Raw genomic sequence first — 21192 nt, forward strand, 5'->3', positions numbered from 1 at the left:
TTCATCTTCATCCTTTGTCATTTCTCTCTCTCTCTAAAACTCAATCTCAAATTCCTTCTTACTACTACCTTTCATTTGATCAACACAACAAACACAAGAAACAACAACAACAACAACAACATAAATTGCTAGTAAGCGCAACGCGCTAGGGAAAAGAAAGAGAACAAGTATATATATGGAGCTATTCCCAGCACAACCAGACTTATCTTTACAAATAAGTCCTCCAAACAACAAATCATCATCAACAACAACAACATGGAAGACAACGAGTAGTAATAACAACAATACTGATCGAGATGAGATGGACTTATTCTTCTTGAGAAGAGCTTTAGAATCAAAACCTGATAACAACAATACTCTTTTCGAGCTTTCTTTATCTAATCCTAATTATAAACCTTCTCATACTCAGCTAATTAACTCTTCCCATTTTCATCCCCTCCAAAACAACAACTTCATCCACCAACAAAATCAACAACAACAACTTAGTTTCTTGAGACCTATAAGAGGAATTCCATTGTACCATCAAAACCCTCTTCCTCTTTCTCATCATCATAATAACTACCCAATATTTGCTCACCAAACCTTTGAAAATACTACTACTACTACTGCTACTGCAACAACACCTACATTACCTATTCATTCTTCTGGTTATTGTATTACTAGTTTTAATAACAATAGTAACAAAACTATACCTAATTCCTCACCAACAACTATCCCTTTTCATCACTCTAATCATCAAGGTGGGCTAATGCGATCTAGATTTTTATCAAGGTTTCCTAAACGTACCATGAGAGCGCCACGGATGCGATGGACTAGTAGTCTTCATGCCAGATTTGTTCATGCTGTTGAGCTCTTGGGTGGCCATGAAAGTAGGCTTCTTTTCTATCTCTTCTTCTTCTTCTATTAGTACTTTGTTTTTTCTTTTTTTTCACTCGTCAGAGTGATAAATGGCTGAATCTTAGTTGATCGTAGCAGTAAGACCACTCTGTCACTTACAATAAACTCATCATTGAAGGTTCATATGAACTTGTTATTGCTTTCATCTTGATCCATAAATACATATGCAAAACTAAATTAAATTATGTTTGTTGAGTGTTTAACTGACTTTGTCGGTGAGAGTTTGATTTCCGGATTTCTCCTTCCCTACCACCAATTTTTTTTTTTAAAGTATGAGATTTTATCTTTGAAGTAATATGTATTTAATTATACTATTAACTAATTTCATTGTTTTTTTGGGGATTTTATAGGAGCAACACCCAAATCAGTTCTTGAGCTAATGGATGTGAAAGATCTCACTTTGGCACATGTTAAATCCCATTTACAGGTAAAATTTTGTACATTTTTTCAACTAATTTTCTTGTGATTGTAGAAATTTAATACTAGCTAGTTTGCATTTCCTGTGGGTGCAAAAAAATTTTGGAGTCTTCGCAAATGTTTAATTCTTACATTAGAATTCGTACAGGAAGGCAACATTATTAGAAGAAAATGTCTAAAATCAACAGACATTTCAAATTCCAATGTACCATTTTAAAAAAAAATTCAATTTTGTTTGTTTTTTTATTCTATACTTAGCTACCTAGCCTAGTCTAGATAGTAGATCTGATGGTTCTGCAAAGGCTATAATGTGTTTTATTTTTGCTTTGGAGAATGAACCATTTATCTAAGTACGTACGTAGTAGCAGTAGAAGTTGTAGTAGAAGAATATAGTAATAATAAAGAAAGAAAAGAAAAAGGGGTTCAATAACAGAGGAAAGAGTCTTTTTTCATAATGATTCATCAATAATACAATATTAGAGACAGACAAAATACCAAAGAATGTACAAGGTGGGGGTGGGGTGGCCGGTGGGTAGGGTGGATGGGTTGCAGCTTAGCCAGACAAGTTTAGACACTCTTCAATGAGATAACTAATAAATTAGTGCGGAATGTCTAAAGATCTAAACTGTTTAGACGTGTTTTCTTTACCTCCTATATGTTGATGTGACAAAGAGAGTGACTATACTCTCTTTAAGGCATGTGAAGATGAATAGAAGCAAAAAATCAGACCTCAACTATTTGTTTTAAATGTATATCTCACGTGATAGTACGTGTATCTCATTCTTTTAGGATGAGATGGCACGAAAATAAAGATTATCAAATAGCAAAATTTAGAGTAGTCATTAAGACTTCTCATAATTTAGAAGGATTTTGGAGGTTAGAGATCCTCACAATAAAATAATGTTATTTTTCTATCCAAAATAAGTACAACGCAATCATGTCACAATGATATCGATCTCATTTTTGTGGATTTTAACACACTAAACGTACACTTTAATACTAACAATGTTTGATATTTCCGTGTGTAAGTTGTAACTATATTTTTATCTGTGCATATGCTTATGTGTCGAAGTGCGTAAAATCACAATGCACAATATATAAACATGACCCTTAACCCGACGTTAGCTGACAATTATGCCCTACGAGCAATTGTGTCCAAATTGGCGTCTTAAGTGTATTATGTCATGTAAGACACGTGTGTCTACTTGTTTAATTTTATACAAGTTTAAGTGTTATTTGTGCACACTCAAAGTGTCATGTGTGCAAGTTAATTTGTGAATGTACATGTGTTTATGTATGAAAATGTGGTGCATGGTCCATGGACATACATGCATATTAACATACATGTATGGTAAGTAGATGGGGCACAAGCAAAAAGGTAGTCATCATGATTTATGTGGAGGTACTTTACTAAGAATTGTATCCATCAAGCTACCTTGTCTACAGTACTAGTAAAGGCCTATGCTACTCTCTCTTTACATTTTTTTTTCTATGTATATAGATGTACTAATGCATACTAGTACTATGTATTTTTGGCTTAAGAGCTTGAGTATATACATACATTAGTCTAGTCAAAATCTACTATCGTTGTAGCAAGTAACTTGTCTTAGTTTCAAAATTACTTATAATCATAGATACTTTTTGAATACTTGCTTTCACGTTAACAATATGTATAACTTAAACTCTGAATATATATATATAGATATAATGTTCACGATTATATATATTTGCAGATGTATAGGACGGTTAAGACTACTGATAGAGCAGCAGTTCCAGCTTCTTCAGGTTTATATATATCCATCACCTTATAATATCATTAATTTGTACTTTATTTTAAAAAAAAACATTTTTTAAAAATTAAATATAAAGAAATTATAGTAATAATTTTTTTTTAATGTGAATTTGTTAATTAGGCCAATCTGAGGTATTCGATAATGGGTCTTCTGGGGAAACTTCAGAGGATTTAATGCCTGACATGGAAACTTCAAGAAAGTCTGATTTATCTGATCAACAAGGCAAAAATAGTATGCATCTTCAAGAGATAGATTATCATGGTCTTTGGAGCAACTCTTCAAGGTAAGAACCTTTTTCGTTCACTGAAAATTATACTGTATATGTTGTTTAAAAATTACTTTTGATATACATGTATCTTGAATATCCTTAGTAAATTAAAATTTCTGATTTCATCACACCTGGCATGTACACGTAAACAATGTTAGTATTGTGTAACTTGACATGTTTATATATAAATAGTTTTATGATTCTGATCCTAATGATGATAGGAAAACATACAAAAGGAAAATTGAGAACCCCACGTATGACGTGAGAACTCTTAATTTATATTCCTCCAAAGTTAACAAATTCGACAAAAGAAGTGTCCACTAGCTAGGCCATAAGATTTGTTTTGTTGAGTAGTATTATTTTTATTAAAAAAAAGGGAATAAATTTGTGGCTTGTTAGGTCTTTTATTTGGATGGACGTAAAAGGAAGTTAAAAAAGAAACAAGAAAGGGTCATGACTCATGAGGGGAATCAAAGATGAAAGTTATAGACTACACAATTGAAAATCTTAAAAGAATTTAAAACTTTATAAGCTGAAAATATCATAGCCAGGAATGACAAGTGATTCTCCTTTAAAGTGTAAACCAGAGCATCTTAAAAAGTTGTAGCATATGTATGTTTAAAACATGATCAGAAAAAAAGAGAAAAGGAACAACAACATATCTGATGTAAGAACACAAGTTTGAATCTTACATCACAAGTTTGAATCTAGAAATGGTGGTGTGTACGCGTCTACTCAATTTCCAAGAAGAGGGAAGGAATTATAATATAGCTATCTTCCATTTGTCGGCAACAATGGATGAAAGTGATTAATTAAATTAAAGAAGAATATAATATGAGAAATTCAAAGATTTGGAAATATATGTTTACCATAAATGACAAAATTAGTCTAGGAATTAATTAATGAACATATCTCTTTCTTTTGGATTTTGTGGGCTCACATAACTATTTCAAAGAGGACCTAAAAATTAGTGCTAAAGTTGGAAAAAAAAATCCAGCTAGTAATAAAATGGTCCCATGTAGAAATTTAAATTTTAAACTTAATTTGGTACCAAAGGTTAAAGGTCTATAGCTATTTTCTTAAAACTTCCTTGAAGTTTGGTTTTGATTTTTAGTAGTTAATGTGGCTTTCACATCACATGTGTGGTGGCAACTTTAGCAAAAAAGGGGTCATATATCATAATTTAAGTGAAGAAAGATAGAAAAGAAAAAGATAGGAAGCTTTAAATAAGAGTGTAATTTATAAAAAGATGGCTTTCATTTTCCTTAAGTCTGCTTTTTCTTTCTTTTGCATGCATGGCTTCCACTGACTGAAAGTATTCTATTCAATTGCTATGGTTTTTGCAGCAGAGAAAGTTGGCAGCTGCATGGCAAACATGGTGACTACTCTGGGAACATCCCATCTCTTGAGGTACTATAATTTACTCAACGACTTAATTTCGAGATTCAAACTTTTAAATTTTTGATCGTGAATTCGTACATAGTGGAGAAGCTTTAAATTTTTTGAAATAAAAGTTATATATTTGAATAAATCATAATAATTAACCAAAAAGATAGCTACAAAGTTACGATTCATAATAAGTGAAACGACTAGTTAGTTATTTAGAAATTGAGACGGACAACCTGATATAACATGTTAAAAATGATACTACTGTTAATAGTGAATGTATATAAGTTAAATCCGTATAGTAATTTGGATTGACTTATGATTATAACGTAAATAAAAGTAGAATGACATAGAAAGGATTTCAAGCTTTTACAAAAGATAAGACATAACTCATTTTCAAAAGCCATTGTAAACTAAAGTGAGGAACTCTTTCCTAGCTAAAAAAGATGTCTTTTTAATAATTTCACTATAATATATTGCTTAGATTAGGTAATAATTAATTTCTATAATATGGATGGAATACTATAAAGAATAACAATTACATGTTATATTATTTCCATCATGTAATAATTGTTGTACTCCTCCTAGTCACCCGGCCCTTCCCTAGACCCGATGCATAGCTAGATCTTTAGTGCACCAGACTGTGCTTTTTCTTTTACTCCCTTTATTCACACATTTTACATTGTGTATAGTACTATTATTATTTTTTCATATATATTGATTTACTCTTTTGGTTAATTTATCCAGAAAACAGTGAAAAATCAGCATATAGATTTGGAAGCAAAATGTTTAAGCTATGATAGATTATCAGGAGAAGTGAGCTCTTCAAGCATAACAGAGACAAGTCCAAAGAAGCCTAATTTGGAGTTCACTTTGGGAAGGCCTTCAGGGTAAAAAAATAAATAAATTGCATGCAGATAAGTTATTAGTACTCATTTTGAAATCATTATAATTTCTGACAAGGCAAAAGTAAAAGGAGGAAAAAAAAAAAGAGAATCAGGTACCCACAAGAAGAGAAAAAAGCAAAAGAAAGACAAAGAGACAAAAAAAGACAGGAAGAAGGCATAAGGAGGAGGAGGGGAAAATATGTGAGTCCTCTACATCAAACAATATCTTATTTTATTCCTTTCTAGAGAGAAGAATATGAAATCTAATTGATTTTGTGTATTATTAGAGTAGTCATTAGAGGGAGAAAGAAAAAAGAGGCCTTTCCCCCCCTCTCTTTTTGTAACTAGTATCTAGGAAGTGATCTTTTAATTATCCTTGGTAATTGTATGACTCACTTTATTATGTTTTAAAGAAAATTAAGAAATGGCTTAGTATATACATTACTCCCTTCCCTTCGTTTCATTTTAGTTGATTTTTATTTTGAAAATAAATATTTCATTTTATTTGTTTATTTTAGTAAATTAAAAGACTTTTTTTTATATTATCCTTAATATTAAATAACTACGTAAAGTAATAAGAATAATAGTTGAAGTAGTCAATAATTTGTCAACATATATACAAGTTCGAGCTAAAGTTATTGCATTCGGTCGAACCATTTGTTAAATATTTTGTGATGGTTTGAAAAAAAATCAATATTTAAACTTTTATGGGCGAAATTCATGCATTATTTCTTGAACGCCCAAACTTCAAACTGAGAAGATCTAAGTTAAACAAAAATGACTAAACTTGGGCACATATAGCTCAAGTTTAGGTAAAAATAACCGAAGTCCAATCAATTTTACCTGAACTTTCGATAAAAATGATTGCATTTCAGGTATATATAACTAAAGTTCAGGCAAGAAAATTGTTAAATTGAGACAAAAATGGCCAAACTTCAGCCATATGTGCTTGAACTTTATCCATATAAAATTTTAGATATTTTGTATGAAGTTAAACCAACTTGCAAAACAATTTTGAAAACAGATATAAATTAAATAATGATGTCAAAATTCGATACTCATATGCACTTTTTCCCATCTATGTATTCGATTTTTGTAGTAAATAACATGTGATGGTAAATTAAACCTTTTACCATTTTACGTAACGTCTCATGCCATGTACCTATTAAATTAGTGTATAAATGTTATATGTGAGTAAAGTTTTCACTATTTATTCCAAAGTATTAATTGTCACATGGTTTACACCATCACAATAAAGAAAAAAAAAGTAAGAAAAGATAAAAAAGAATTAGTGGTAAAGGAGCTAAAAAAGATGTAGATATAAGAAATGAAAGATAACAAAAAGAAAAGGACAAGATGAAAAGAAGAAAAGGATGTTACCATATTCCCTTTTTATGCTCATTATGTGAATGCCTTTTCCTTTAATTTTATCACTATCTTTACTACTATAGTCTATATAGTACTTCATTCAAAATTCTTTACTAGTTCCAATATCCTCCCACCTTCCTATCAGAGGCCCCCCACCCAAAAGATTAAAGAAAGAAAGACACTGACACTACTAGCTATAGTAAAGAATAAAATTGTAGTTTGCTTTTGGACAAAACTTTATATAACCCTAAATTAAAGGGGGGGAATTATAGATTGATATTAATATATACTCCAATTTCCTACTTAATTAAATTAAAATGAGTTTTAGAGTTGTGGATCACAGAATGAGGCTAGAGACCTGGACTACTAATTAAAAAGAAAAGGCCACAAGAGTGAGGGTCTGTTTGGTACCAATCATTTTTCAACTTTTTCATGTTTGATTTGTTTAAATATTTTGAAAAATATTATTTAACTAAACTTATTTCTGTCATAATCTTGGTGGACAGAGTTACCTAGTATTTATTGTTGTTGGGAGGTGACATGTATCCGTGGAATAAGTCGAGGTACACGAATGCTGGCCTTGACACCACGATCATAAAAAAAAACTAAGAAAAATGACTCCCCTATATGAAGTAAGAATGAAAAATGGTAAAAAATGCCCTTAATAATCCTACGTGAAATTGAATAAAAATGCCTTCAGTTAAGAGTTTGGTCTAAAACTTACCCCTTTGTCAATAGTTCGGTCCAAAAATGCCTCCACTGCAAATAGTTTGGTCTAAAATGCCCCTATTGTTACTTAATGGATAAAAATTGTCCCTTTAATGATAAATATAGTAGTTCTTTTCTACGCAATGACCCAAAATTTGACCCCTGACCATGATCGGACCCTGATTTGGGACTGACTCTCGACCCTGACTCGGGACTTGAGTCCTCACCCCAACTCGAGATTCAAAACCTGAACCCTGACTCTGGACTTGAATCCTCACCCCGACTCCTGGGGTCAAGGTTGGTCCCTGAGTTGGGGTCAGGTTGGATCTTTGGTTGGGACAAGGGACAAGGTTTGTGTTAAAACATGGGGGTTCAAGTTCAGTGTTATGATATTTAATGATCAAATACTAAATAATAGGGAAAATTGTATAAAATAGCAAACTATTAATTCAAATCAAATGCTATAACCACAGTTTCATTTAATTGTAACCCGTAGCAAATAGTTGCCATTCGCCTCTCTCCCCAACGAATCTCGCTCGCCACTCTTCCTCACCCCTCTCACTTTATACAAATACAAATGTATAAATTGTGTTTGTGTTTGTGTTTGTATAAAGCGAGAGAAAACTGTATATACAAATATAAATACATATATTTTCGTTCTATACATTTATAATTATACAAATGCAGATCTTCCCTTACCAGATCTCTTTTGTCTTTCTCGATCTCTTTATACAAACACAAATTATACAAAATTACAATGTGTAATTTGTGTTGTATAAAGAGAGAGAGAGAGAGAGAGAGAGAGAGAGAGAGAGATTTGATATACAAATGTTTTATTTCGATTCAATTATATACAAATTCAAATTTTATATCGATATATAAACACAATCATTGATACATATACATAGTAGTTACATATATACAATTGAATCGAGAGGCTGCCAGCGATTTATACAAATCTGATGCTCCATAGCAAACATAAAGTTTGCTTTGGAGCACAATTATATTAACTATAGCTATAGCATACAAATATAATTTTTAAATTTGCTAAACCTAAAATTTACTCAAACTAATATAATACCCTCAGTGTCAAATAATTTTCCTAGTAAGTAGTAAATGTATCATTACAGCCTTTCTATTTTATAACCCTCAGTTTCTTATTAATTGTTCAGTATAATTTGTACTCTTCTTTTAGAAATATTAATTTAGTATTTTCTTAAATAAAATTATTCACATTTACTATGCTATGAAACAAAAAACTGAATATTAGTACTACAATAATTTGAGAGATAGTTATTTAAGGGAAAAATTACTTGAATGAGTACCTTTAATAAATAATTACTAATTTTAGCGATAGTTTTTATTTATTAAAATTTATAGTAATATATAGCAATATTATCTTAAATTTGCATTATGTATTTAAAGTGAATTATGTATGCAATATATATGTATTATAGCTATATTTTTTTTTATTATATATATATATATATATTAATTATGCTTGTTTGGTAAGAAATGGACACATTGTATTATAAGTGTATTAAAATGTGTGATATTATATTATCCATCAATACAACTTGTATTATATGTGAATAATAAATCGTTCTTTGTAATATGTATTAAAATTGTATTATAAATGTATTAAAAATGATCAAGTGAAAAAAAAATGATATTGCTATAAATGGTAAATATCTTTTAATATAGTATATTTATGTAAGTTTCCCTTTATTTAAAAGTAAAGATAGTAATTAAAAGAAAGTCTCTTTTGATTGGTTAAAGTGGACAAGTAATAACAAGTAAAATGAAACCAACAAAGTATTACATTATTGTTGTATTTATTAGGCTGGTCAAGTAAGTCTTTTACGTTTTATCCTTAATAAATAATAACATGCTTATATAGCTATAAAAAATATCCTTAATATATTTAAAATCAACAAAATCTTAATATTTTTTATTTCTTTAATTTTTTTGACCGGTCAAACTAGCTAAAGAGTGTAATTTCCACAGTTCAAACAGAGTCTATGGAAAAGCTGCAATATGCATTTTGCATTAAATTTGGGTAATGGGAGGTTCTCTTGTCTATGTTTTAGGTCACTTGCACTGTTTAGGTAAAATATAAGCTTGTTGAAAAACATTTGACAACCTGCTCTCAAGAATTAGCCATAAATAGATACACTAGCTATGAATTTCCCTTGAAGATTTTAATCAAGCATTTATACTTGTGGCTGATCAAGACACAAGAAGATTGAGGAAAATTGGAGATAGTAACTTGGAAATTAAAAAATCACTCAATTATTGATAATTATCTCACAAAGCCATGTTATTATTTTTTTTTTTAACAACATCACCTAATATTAACTTTACCTATATCTCTTCGAAAGTCACCCTATTAATATTTGGCCAGTAAAATATGACATAAACATTTTATTTAGTAGTTTGGCCATGCGATACCATATCATGATATGAAATCATGAGATGGAATCAACATTTGGACATGCAATTTCACGTTGATTCCATCTCATGATTCCATATCATGAGATGAAATTCCATATTCTTCAAAAATCATGATATGAGAATTTCATATCATGATTTGAGATTTTAAATACAAAAATTGACCCACAAGTTTATATTTTGTTAAAACAACCCCACATTTATATCTACTAACCATTTATTTCATATATAAATAAAATTAATGATCACATCATTACTTTTTAAAATTTATTATTCTCACCAACATAAAATTTATTATTACTTTAAAAATTTGGTGAATATAAATGATAAATTGATTTGGTGAATATAAATAAGAACGGAGGGAGTAATACTTTTTTGATCTTTTATAATAAAAAAATGTCTCTTTCGGCTACATATGAAAATGTTTAAAGTAATTTAATATGAAAAAAATACAAAATTGGTGATGTATGTTTTGTAATCACTACTTCCAATATGTTTGATTTTTAGCATGAAATTAATGCACTGAAAATGTGTAATTGCACACAAATGAAACAAGGCATGAATCAGTATGATATTGACACACAAGTGAAAATTGTCATAGCTTGTGCAGTGTTACATAATTATTTGTGAGAATATCAAAGGAGTGATGACATATTTATGGTTTATGAGCATGAAATATAGTTGCGGATGATATTGACCAACAAATGGCTCAAAGTAATAATGTTGGTTCGTCTTCTCGGTCATATGATCGAGAAATGCAAGTTCAACGTGAGGAGATTGTCCGTACTATATGGAAAAATTATATTAAAGACTAGTACACTATAATATATGTTCAATTTTTTTTTGCTGAATTAAAGTTAGATGAAACAATTACTTAAGTGGAGAACAAATAGTTTTGTAATAATTTACTATGCGATTTTATAATTTTTTATTTATTTGGTAAGATTGAAGAAACAATTAGGGTTATTTTAATAGTTTTACAACTTATGAGATTCTTATGTTTATGAGATAATATACAACACAAAAATTTCATATCGCACATCCAAACAAAACTTTAATTTCATCTCATAATTTCATATCACATGGCCAAACGAGCCTTAGTCCACATAGACTTTTTTTTTCCATTAAGCATGTCATATTCATTAAATAAACTTATTCAATGAAGTTGTTTGGTAAAAGCTTATACAAAGGACCAATAAATAGAAATCTTGACAATGTCAAAAAGACTACATAATTTATAAAGTAAGGGGCCAATTTTTTCCCCAATTGGTACTCTAGTGTGTCCAAGTGCATAGGTGATAGGACAAAATAAAAATAGTAAAACATCTAACAGGGCGTATAATTCCCTATCTATTTTTACATACTTATGTAAGCGAGTCAAAAGAAGCCTAAAGACGAGAAAAAAATAGTTCCTCCATTTTAATTTATATGACACACTTTTTCTTTTTATTTGTCTAAAAAAAGTCATATTTATTTAATCGAAAAGGATTTAACTTCATGAAAAATCCTCTTTTCTGTAATGAATTAGTTTGTAGCCTCATAAATGGCCAGAAAGTATTTTAAACTATAAAATTATAAGTCTTACTGTATTTTTTAAATTTTATGTCAAGTCAAACAATACTACATAAAATGGGACATAGAAAGTAATATAATACTCTCTTCGTTCCAATTTACGTGACGTCTTTTGAATTTCGAATTCAAAGCATGTCTTTCTTTAGCTGTAATTTTTTTTAAAAAAAATAATTAAAATCTTCATCCTCATTCACAATCAAAATTAATTATAGGCATTTCTCTATTATATTTTTTCAAGATATTATATATATTATATCTGAAAGGTAATATAGTAAAATTATTCATGTATTTATAGTTTTTTAAGAAATGTGGACGGCCTAGTATTATTGAACAGATGGATGGAGCATTAAATACTAAATTAGAATGCATAGGGTAAAGAGGAGATGAAAGAGACCGTACGTGGAGAGGTCATAGGATGGTGTAGCAGGAAGAAAGAGGAAGAATGTCAAATAATTTAACCATCATTACACTATCATTTATTCATTCTCGATCCACGCAATCTATACATGTCCCAAAAATCAGACTTATAGTGACTACTGAACCTAATAAAATTATTTTGACGTCTTGTTTTCACCTCTTTCTGCACCCCCTCCCCTACCTATACTATACCCTTCAAACAGGGAATAGGGTGGGTGGGTGGGTGGGCAGGTCTTTGAAACTTCTCTTCTTTTCTTACCTTTCTTTTTCTTTAATAGTACCAACATATCAACATGTACTGTGGTGCACTGGTAGGATTATTTTATCCTTAATAATTAGATATCTCAAGTTTAAATTTTGAGTATGGAGAAATTTTTGTTGGAAGCACCGTCTCCGAATGAATCCTGTTGTTTGTGATCCAGATTTAGTTGGACTTCAATATTGACTCCGAAATATAAACCCCAAAAAAAGAGTACTAACATTTGCTGCAGAGTCCAGAGAGGGTGAGGGAAGGAGGGAGAGGCTTTTGAGTAGCTCGAGAAACCTTTTAATTACATGAATAAAGTTGGTTTGATTTTGGGGACCCCTTTTTAAAAGCCTGATTTATATGCAACTTTGAAAACAATGCTTCATTCTCTTTCCCATGGTCAATTTTCACAACAACAAAAAAAAGAAAAAAATCTTAACAAAAATAATTTCAAATATTATGTATGTTAGGATGAAAGTTAAGAGTCTCATGTTAATTGATAAATGGACTAACGATTTGCTTATATGAATCTGATTGACAATCCCATGAAATAGCTAACTTTACTATTCAAGGTCAAAGTCTGAAGTTTGTCGCAACTTGTACATTGATAGTTGATGCAACTAATAAGTGGTAATAGACTAAACGTTGTGGTGGAAGAGTAAGTAATTCTCAATTCATTTTTAGAGTCCAGAGCTTCGTGTTCGAGCCGGTAAATTAATTAATTTTTTGAAATTATGAACATTGTGGGACTTTTCGGTTATGAATTTGAATTAGTTGAGCTTTTAATTGAATAATAGACATCAGATGAGAAATTAAACAAAAAAAAATCCATATATATAAATAGATGTTATACATATATAAGTAAGCGTTCAATGAGTTTGAGTTCAAGGATTATGTGTCTTTGGTCGAACAAAAAAGCAGCACCTATTCAAGTGCATTTTAAGAAATCAATCTACACAGGGTAATTTCATGAATAGAATCTGAAGATGATATCGTGTACTTGATCTTAACATTACCTTGGGAGAGGTTATTTCTGATAGACTTAATATGAATTATGAAATTGATTAATTAGTGTTTTAAGTACATCAGTACTGGTATTATGAACTTAACACCTACTACATGTAGTTGATGGAACACAAAACTAGTCTGTAATAAACTTATGATCAATTCAGTTTTTTTATTCTTAAAAAATGATTACTGCTTATGAGCAGACAATTAGTTGTTACTAGCTAGCTTGCAATTGCACCACTTTTCCAAAGTAGATTTAGGTAATAATTGTGTTATCAATTTTGCTTTTTGAATCTAAGACCAAAAATTATTGTTGGGATTTTGCATGTCATGTCACACGTTAATTTTTGTCTCCTGCCTTGGAGAAATTTTATTCAAATAATTTAAGTTTGACAATTTGAAATCTTTATTCCTACTAAAAAGTGATTATCCAACACATTTTTTTGACTTTTACAACCCATTTTCAATAATTGCCTCCTAACAATTAATCTGGACATATGCATATATCTTAAAATGCCCAGAAAGCATGTTGATTGTATTATTTAAATCTCAATTCGATGAACCACTGATATGTCTCTATCAGAGTTTTCATGAGTTTGTTTTAGAAATATTTGTATTAATTAAATATATTGTTTCATTATAACATAAGCAACATATTCGATGTAATTCACTGATAAAATTTGAAAAGGATAAAATATATGCGATTATTACCCCTATTTTTTGAATTTATGATGGATGATAGATCTAGATGTAAATCAATGCAATGGTAAGGAAGATAGAAAAAGACAACAATAAAATGTGGGAAGAAGTAAAAAAACTAGAAAACAAAAACATCTCACTAGAGTATAGTTTTATTAAATAGTAGAAAATATTATGTGAGTAGAATAAACGCATAATATAAGGCGAAATTTTCGCAGGTGAATGACTCCCAAATAAATACTAAGGAAAGCAAAAAGCATATGAACCAAAAACATAAAAATAACAACACCACACCATTAAATGCTAGTGACTAGTCAATGCAGAGATATGCTTAAATACCATGTACGGTCCCAACTGGTCCTGCAGTAAAAATATATTTACACCATTAATATCATTTACATATTAATACTCTTTATTTTATGTGTCTTAATTTGATCGAGTATGACATTTTTAAAAATGATATTTAATTAAAGATATGTGTAATTTATCAAAATGTTTGATTTTACACATGCATGTGATACTAAGTTTAGAATTAAGAGTTACCCTAATAATGAAATACTAACAGATTAGTCGATTATCATAAGATCGTGGAGGTGATAAAATCAACTTATAAAATCATGACATACCCAATGTGTTTATAGCCATATAAATCTTAGATTACAAATTTTAAAAATCTTTCTTTTTTTTCTTATACTTGGTGCCTAGTCAAACGATACCAGATAAATTGAACATATTGCTCTCTCTGTCCCAATTTATGTGACCATTTTCTTTTTTCGAGAGTCAAATAGTTTAAGTTTGATAGAAAATTTGCATATGAAATTTTCAATTTTTTGAAATGAAATTTATATATTTGTATTAAACTACATAAAAAGTACTATAAGTGATCACACTAATTTGAATCTTAATATTTATAATGTGTCACATAACTTGAGACGAAGGAAATACTTAATTCAGAAGTTACATTTATACAAGGGTACGTAGGCATCGATATGTATTGAAAGCACATATATGTATATATGTTGCAGAAGGATGGTGGACGCAGTCTGCTGCAAATTCTGAAGAAAAAAGAATGGGATTTTGATTTTTCTACTTACTTCTAAAGTCTGTTTCATCATTTTTTGATTAAAGAGAAGAGGGGACCAATTTTCATTCAATGATTTTGCAATCCATTGCTTTATGATTGACGCCTCTCTGACTCTATCTATACTGACCTTCTTCACTACTGTTTCTCTGACTCTTTTATTTATATTTATATTTATACACTGTCCTCACCTCTGTACCATGCATGCACATTTTCACTCTATTATATACACATACGTACATACCTCTATTTATTTATTGGCTTCGTACGTGTGGAGTATATTTTACATCTACCTAGGTGTAGGGTGGGTGGGTCTCATCATTACACCTTACTTGTAATGCTCACTAAAACGGATGTACAAGATGGGGAATATTACATGACATATTCATCTATGCTTACGTTTTCGTATCATGAACATCTTATTGACTCTATCATGTTTTATGTGACATTTGGATTTGTGTGATCTAAAATTAAAGTTGTATACAACAACATTACCATACATATCTAACGAAATCTCACAAGTGAAGGATAAAATGTACGCACAGGGTTTTTGAATCCCGGCTCTAGTATTGCACCAAATCCAGATACAAGAAGGAAACCGTAATAAGAAAACATTTCAAGGTCTATCAGAAGAAAGCAAAAAAACAACATTAAAACAATGGTTTAATCGAAACACAATTTATGATTTTATTAAATATATAATAAAAAATTTGAAATTAAACAATTTTCATATATCTTGTTAGACCTAAAAAATATATATAATTGGGAAAAATGACTACCTTCAAACTATTGTAAATACCAAATGGTAAGCAGATACCTTCCGTCATACTTTTGGGACATTGGTGTCCCTGCCGTCCAAAAACTAGAGCATATATGCCCTTCACTATAATAGAAGACTAAATAGGGATATGTGGCGCAATCTTATCCGTCGATCCGATATTTAATAAATATTGAATCGGTGGATATGATCATGAGCGTGTATATCCGTTAGTATAAATGGTATATATGCTTTAGTTTTGGGACGACACGTGCACCAATGTCCCAAAAGTATGACGAAAGATATTTATATACCATTTATAATAGTTCGAGATATATTTATATTTTTTTCCCTCAAAATTTTAAAGAAATAATATGGGGTGAGTAGGGCAGTGGTGAGTGAAAGAGACTATACTTTCTCTCAATTACTGCATCGTCTCTGTCAACCTTCCCATAATCAGTGCTGTCTTTGTCTGCCCGGCATTCAAGGCGGGCTCTCTCTCTTTATTTATGTCTCTTCTTATTTATTTTTTTAAAATTTTAATTCTGAATTTGTATGTATACATTTTATTTTTTAAATAAAGTAGAAATATTATAAATTATAATAATTAATAATTTAAAAGATATTTAAGAAAATTTTTGATTCATAAAAATTGATTTAACTTTTAAAATTTCAATATTATATCACATAAATTGAGACAAAATTGTATTGTTACTCATGTCTATGTATGTCTTTCTGTTTTTCTCATTGTCGTCTTCTTCTCGCACTGTTTTTTTCTAAGCTTCCCCTATCCCCACAGCGACAAGAGGGGGAGTTCGCATAAAAAAAAAAATAAAAAAAAATGAAAGATCAACATTTTTTTGTGGGTTGAAAAAGGGGTAAATATGTCTTTAATTTTGTGATTAATGTATGACTTTTTGTTGAATACTTGACATGTGGGCTTACTTGAAGAGATCAATGGGCCCATTTTAGTTGACCCATCTCCCTGGGCCCAACAATGTTGGACAGACAACCACTGGGATACCCGTTTGTATATATTTTGTTTGTATGTTCAGATCTAAACTTAGTATTAAGCGTTCAATATATATGTTTATGTTATACATTTGGTATGAAATCTATTGGAAAAAATAGGCATTTTCTTTTTCATTTTGGTTCGATTTTTTATCAAACAAGATTTTCCGTAGGATGAACTTGAAACTTTAAATGAGAAATCTTCAAAATCGGAATCATTAACTTGACTTTCCTTGTAAACTCAACAAAGAATTTCCCTAGATAATTCATATGACTCCAATTGAGAGATTTGCGGATTAATGGAGAATATAGGAAGATAAATGAAAAGAAGAATATATTTCAAGAGGAGAGAGGGGGAAATTAAATATAGGCCCTTAAATATATTAGAGAGGAATAAATTGAAATTTGCAAATGCTTATGGGCTATATGTTTGGGCCGAAAAGGTCAAAGTTGACCATTTGATGCCAACTTCTCAATTGGGCTATAACATGTCAATTGCCAAATTGGGCCCTTATTTAATACGATGTGTTAATAGATGGGAAAATTATCTAAATATACAATTTATTGGAAAAATTACATAAGTAAGCTACCATATAGTAGTTAGTGTAAATTCTATATATGTCATATATTATAGTAATATTTTCAAGCTATAGTAGTAGATTTAGACTTTCAAGTTATAACATTAAAAATTTCAGGTTCTAACAAATAATTATTTTCAATAATTGAAAAAGTTGTTTAAATAAAATAAAGAGATAAAAGAAGAATTTAAAAAAAAGGTTTTTTTAATGAAAACAGGTAATAAATTGAAATTGTGGTGTTAATTTAATTTGAATTTATTATAGATAATTAATAAATAACACGAATTAAGGGATTTAAACTAATTAAGATTATTTAGGATCCTTAATTCACTCAAATCAGTTAAAATCAAATAAAATTCAGATTTTATCTTCTTCTTTTTTCAACGTTTCTCTCTCTTCAATTTGCAACAAAAAAATTTCAACGTTTCTCTCTTCAACTTTCAACAAAAAAAATCCCATATTCGAGTAATTGAAGTTTTTTCATCTTTGAAAATTCTTTATTTTGTTGTGATGGACAACTACGTATCAATTTTAATCAAACATGGTGAAAGATGGGATCCTTAGGGTTAGTATTTATTATTGTTTAACGTTTGTTTTAGAATGATAGCGAAATGAAACAAAAATGATCAAACTATCGATTAATTGAAGGTGGAGTCATATTTTGTTTACTGTTGTGAAATGTAAAAAGTTTAGTGTTTTTTTTTTGTTTATTTGTTTATTTTGTATACGGTTGTTGTTTTGTGAAATTATAAATTTAATGTGATTTTATGAATAAATTTGATAGAATAAATTAAATGAAATTTGTATGAAAGTGTGCTAATTATTCTGTAAAAATAATTTAATTATAATGTTGACGAATTTATGAAAATTTATTTTATTTGATAATGAATTTGATAGTATAAATCGAATGAATTATGTATAAAAAGTGTGTTAAGAAATATGTTAAAAAAAATTGGAATTCTTGACAAAGTGTATTACAAGTGTTTTAAATTGATATTAAATGGGAAATTGTTGAGTTTATATTAGTTTTGTTATTTCTGTATAAAGTTGGGTGACAGTAATTAATTATTTGGGACGAGAAATGTGTATAGTTTGAATGAATAATCGTTTTGTATGAAATGTGTATTAAATGAGTATGAAAATGTATAAATTTGGTATGAATGATGATTGTTGTATGAAATGTGTATTAAGTGAGTATTAAATGTAAAATATTATGTTTTGTATGAAATTTGTTTTGTATTGTACTGTCGGAATGATATTTGTATGAAAAAATAATGACGAGTGTGTATAATTTTGTTGTTATTATAATGATTTTTATGGATGAAATTTGTATTGTCTTTGGAATGAAAAGTAATATTATTTAACATATTTCTAATTGATTTGTATAATGTTAGACTAATTGTTATTTTTTTTAATGAAACAGAGAATTATGTTTATTTTCAAATGAAATGAATTATATATGAAAGAGGGTTGCTGATGTGAAATTCGAAAGGTCCAAAGTTACTTGCAGTAGATGCTGTCAAGTTGGCCACAACATGAATCATGTTCAAATTATCCTGTGCAAAACTAATGACTGTTTATTTGTTTATACTATATATAATTTTTATTTTATTTTGTCGTTTAGATTAATGTTTTGTTTTGATATGAAACATAATTGGTTTGAAGTGCATTATAAACTTAGTGTTTAGTATACCGTTCATTCTTTATACACGGTTCATTCATTAATCATACAGATTGCATACTGTTAAAAATAAAATTTATTCCAGCTTAGTACATAAGATAGTGTAAATATTAGTGATAATTATAAAAGATAATTATGGTATCCTGAGTATTTCATTTAATGTAAGTTTACATGAATATTAATTTGGTTTTCAACCGGTGTTCTACTATAAATAAATTTAAAACAAATTGCAGTTAGTGTTTCATTCCCAACCAACTTCAGTTAGTGTCATACACATATTAATCAAAATTTCATACACGTTTTATCCAAACAACATGTATAAAAATTGATAAATTCATATAATCACACAATTTATACCTTTTGTATATCAATATTATATCACAATTCATACAATATCCAACAATAAAATATTAAACTCATAGATATACACGTATTAATCAGATTTCATACACGTTTCATCCAAAAACATGTTTAGAATATAAAGTAAGCATAATTTGATTTTTTTTAGAAAAAATCAGTAGTTTGACAAATCATACCATTTTCATATCAATTTAATATTTTATACCATAAACACAGTTAATAGACAATCACACAATGTTAAAACACAATTCATACCATTTGTATATCATTATTATATCACAATTCATAAAAAATTCAAAATCAAAACATTAAAGCGTAGTCATATTCATATTAATCAGATTTCATACAGATTTCATCCAATAAATGTATAGTTTGGAAACACACTGATATTTTCAAAATAGTATCTTGAAATTGTAATAGGCAATCAGTAATTCATATGTAAACGGTTTTTGCCTGAAAGAAAACATATGATATTATATATCATCAAATACTTAAACACAAAAAAATTGTCCAAAAGTTAAAAAAATAACTTTTTGTTGTTCTTCTTGTTGATGGTGTTGAAGATGCTCCAACTTCTACATTTGTTTTTTTTTCTTTTTTTCTTTTTGATTTCAGTAACAAAATCAAAAATCGGAATCAGAAAGGGTTTCAACAATTTTCCCCTTCCCCTTTTGATTTGCAGGGGTGACCTTTTTTTTTCTTCATTTTTTCTCTCTTTGACACTCCTCCAACTTAGATGAACCATCCCTCGCCGGATTTTGAATATTCGCCGAATTTTCAACAATTTTAGGCGGGGGAGGAGGAGTTAATATATTAAAATTTGAAACATGAATATCATCATTAGATGTTCCTTCACCCAATCTAGGACTCTTTTGAGGCGTTTCAATGGATTTCTTAGACATAATTTTGTTGGAAAAAAATTGGATGAAAGATTGAATGTTGGTGTAGTTGGCTAGTGAGAAAAATGGGAGAGAAGAAGGTGAAAGCGGGGTGATAGTGGGTATACTTGGATAGGTGTAGGGGAAGGGTGGTGGGATTGACTAATGGGAAGTTATGAGTATAACATTAAATAAGGAAGTGTAATCAATATAAAATCCCTATAATTGTGTAAGAGATAATTATGGGGTATTCTTTGTTTAAATAATTTAATAATAATATAAAATTATAAAAAATTACTAATTTAATAAAGTAAAATTTAATTAATTTATAAATAATTAGTGATATGTTATAACCCGTAATTAAACTGTTATAAGCAATAATTTTTTAAAAATAGATTTAAAACCTGTAATATTGACTCTTAAATGTGTATATGAGGTGATATTAATTATGGTCTTAATTCCCTTAATATATTCCGAGAGTAATTATCTATTTATTTAGATGATATTTCCAGGTTAAATTTTCCTTAAAAGAAACAGAAAATATATGAACTAGAACAATAAAAATGAAAAGGAGACGTTTTTCTTTCATTTACATCTGAGGTTTCTTTTAACACTAGATTTTGTTGCCCGTGCTATGCACGGGCCCAATAACATAAATGGTATGTTTTGGGGCTAATAACGAAGTTTTTGAAGCGATTATTTGCGTGGATAAAGGAAGAAGTTTTTTT

At 29.3% G+C, this 21192-nt stretch overlaps 2 protein-coding genes across 3 annotated transcripts in view; both read left to right on the forward strand.

The window, feature by feature from the left end:
* The window catches only part of LOC125875055 (inactive poly [ADP-ribose] polymerase RCD1-like), a 485870-nt gene that overhangs the window by 22635 nt on the left and 442043 nt on the right, over window positions 1–21192 (forward strand). The window lies entirely within an intron of this gene.
* LOC125875072 (probable transcription factor KAN2) lies at window positions 2–6085 on the forward strand. 2 transcript variants are annotated; one of them, XM_049556145.1, is made up of 6 exons: window positions 2–869; window positions 1248–1324; window positions 3048–3099; window positions 3228–3390; window positions 4725–4785; window positions 5509–6085. In XM_049556145.1, the coding sequence occupies exons 1-6, from the start codon at window positions 176–178 to the stop codon at window positions 5653–5655; spliced, it is 1194 nt and encodes a 397-aa protein (XP_049412102.1). In that variant the 5' UTR covers window positions 2–175; the 3' UTR covers window positions 5656–6085. The 2 variants fall into 2 exon arrangements, with proteins under 2 accessions (XP_049412102.1, XP_049412101.1); XM_049556144.1 differs by having other exon boundaries at window positions 16–869; window positions 4722–4785.

This window comes from Solanum stenotomum, chromosome 8 (assembly GCF_019186545.1).
Source record: "Solanum stenotomum isolate F172 chromosome 8, ASM1918654v1, whole genome shotgun sequence".
NCBI lineage: Eukaryota > Viridiplantae > Streptophyta > Magnoliopsida > Solanales > Solanaceae > Solanum > Solanum stenotomum.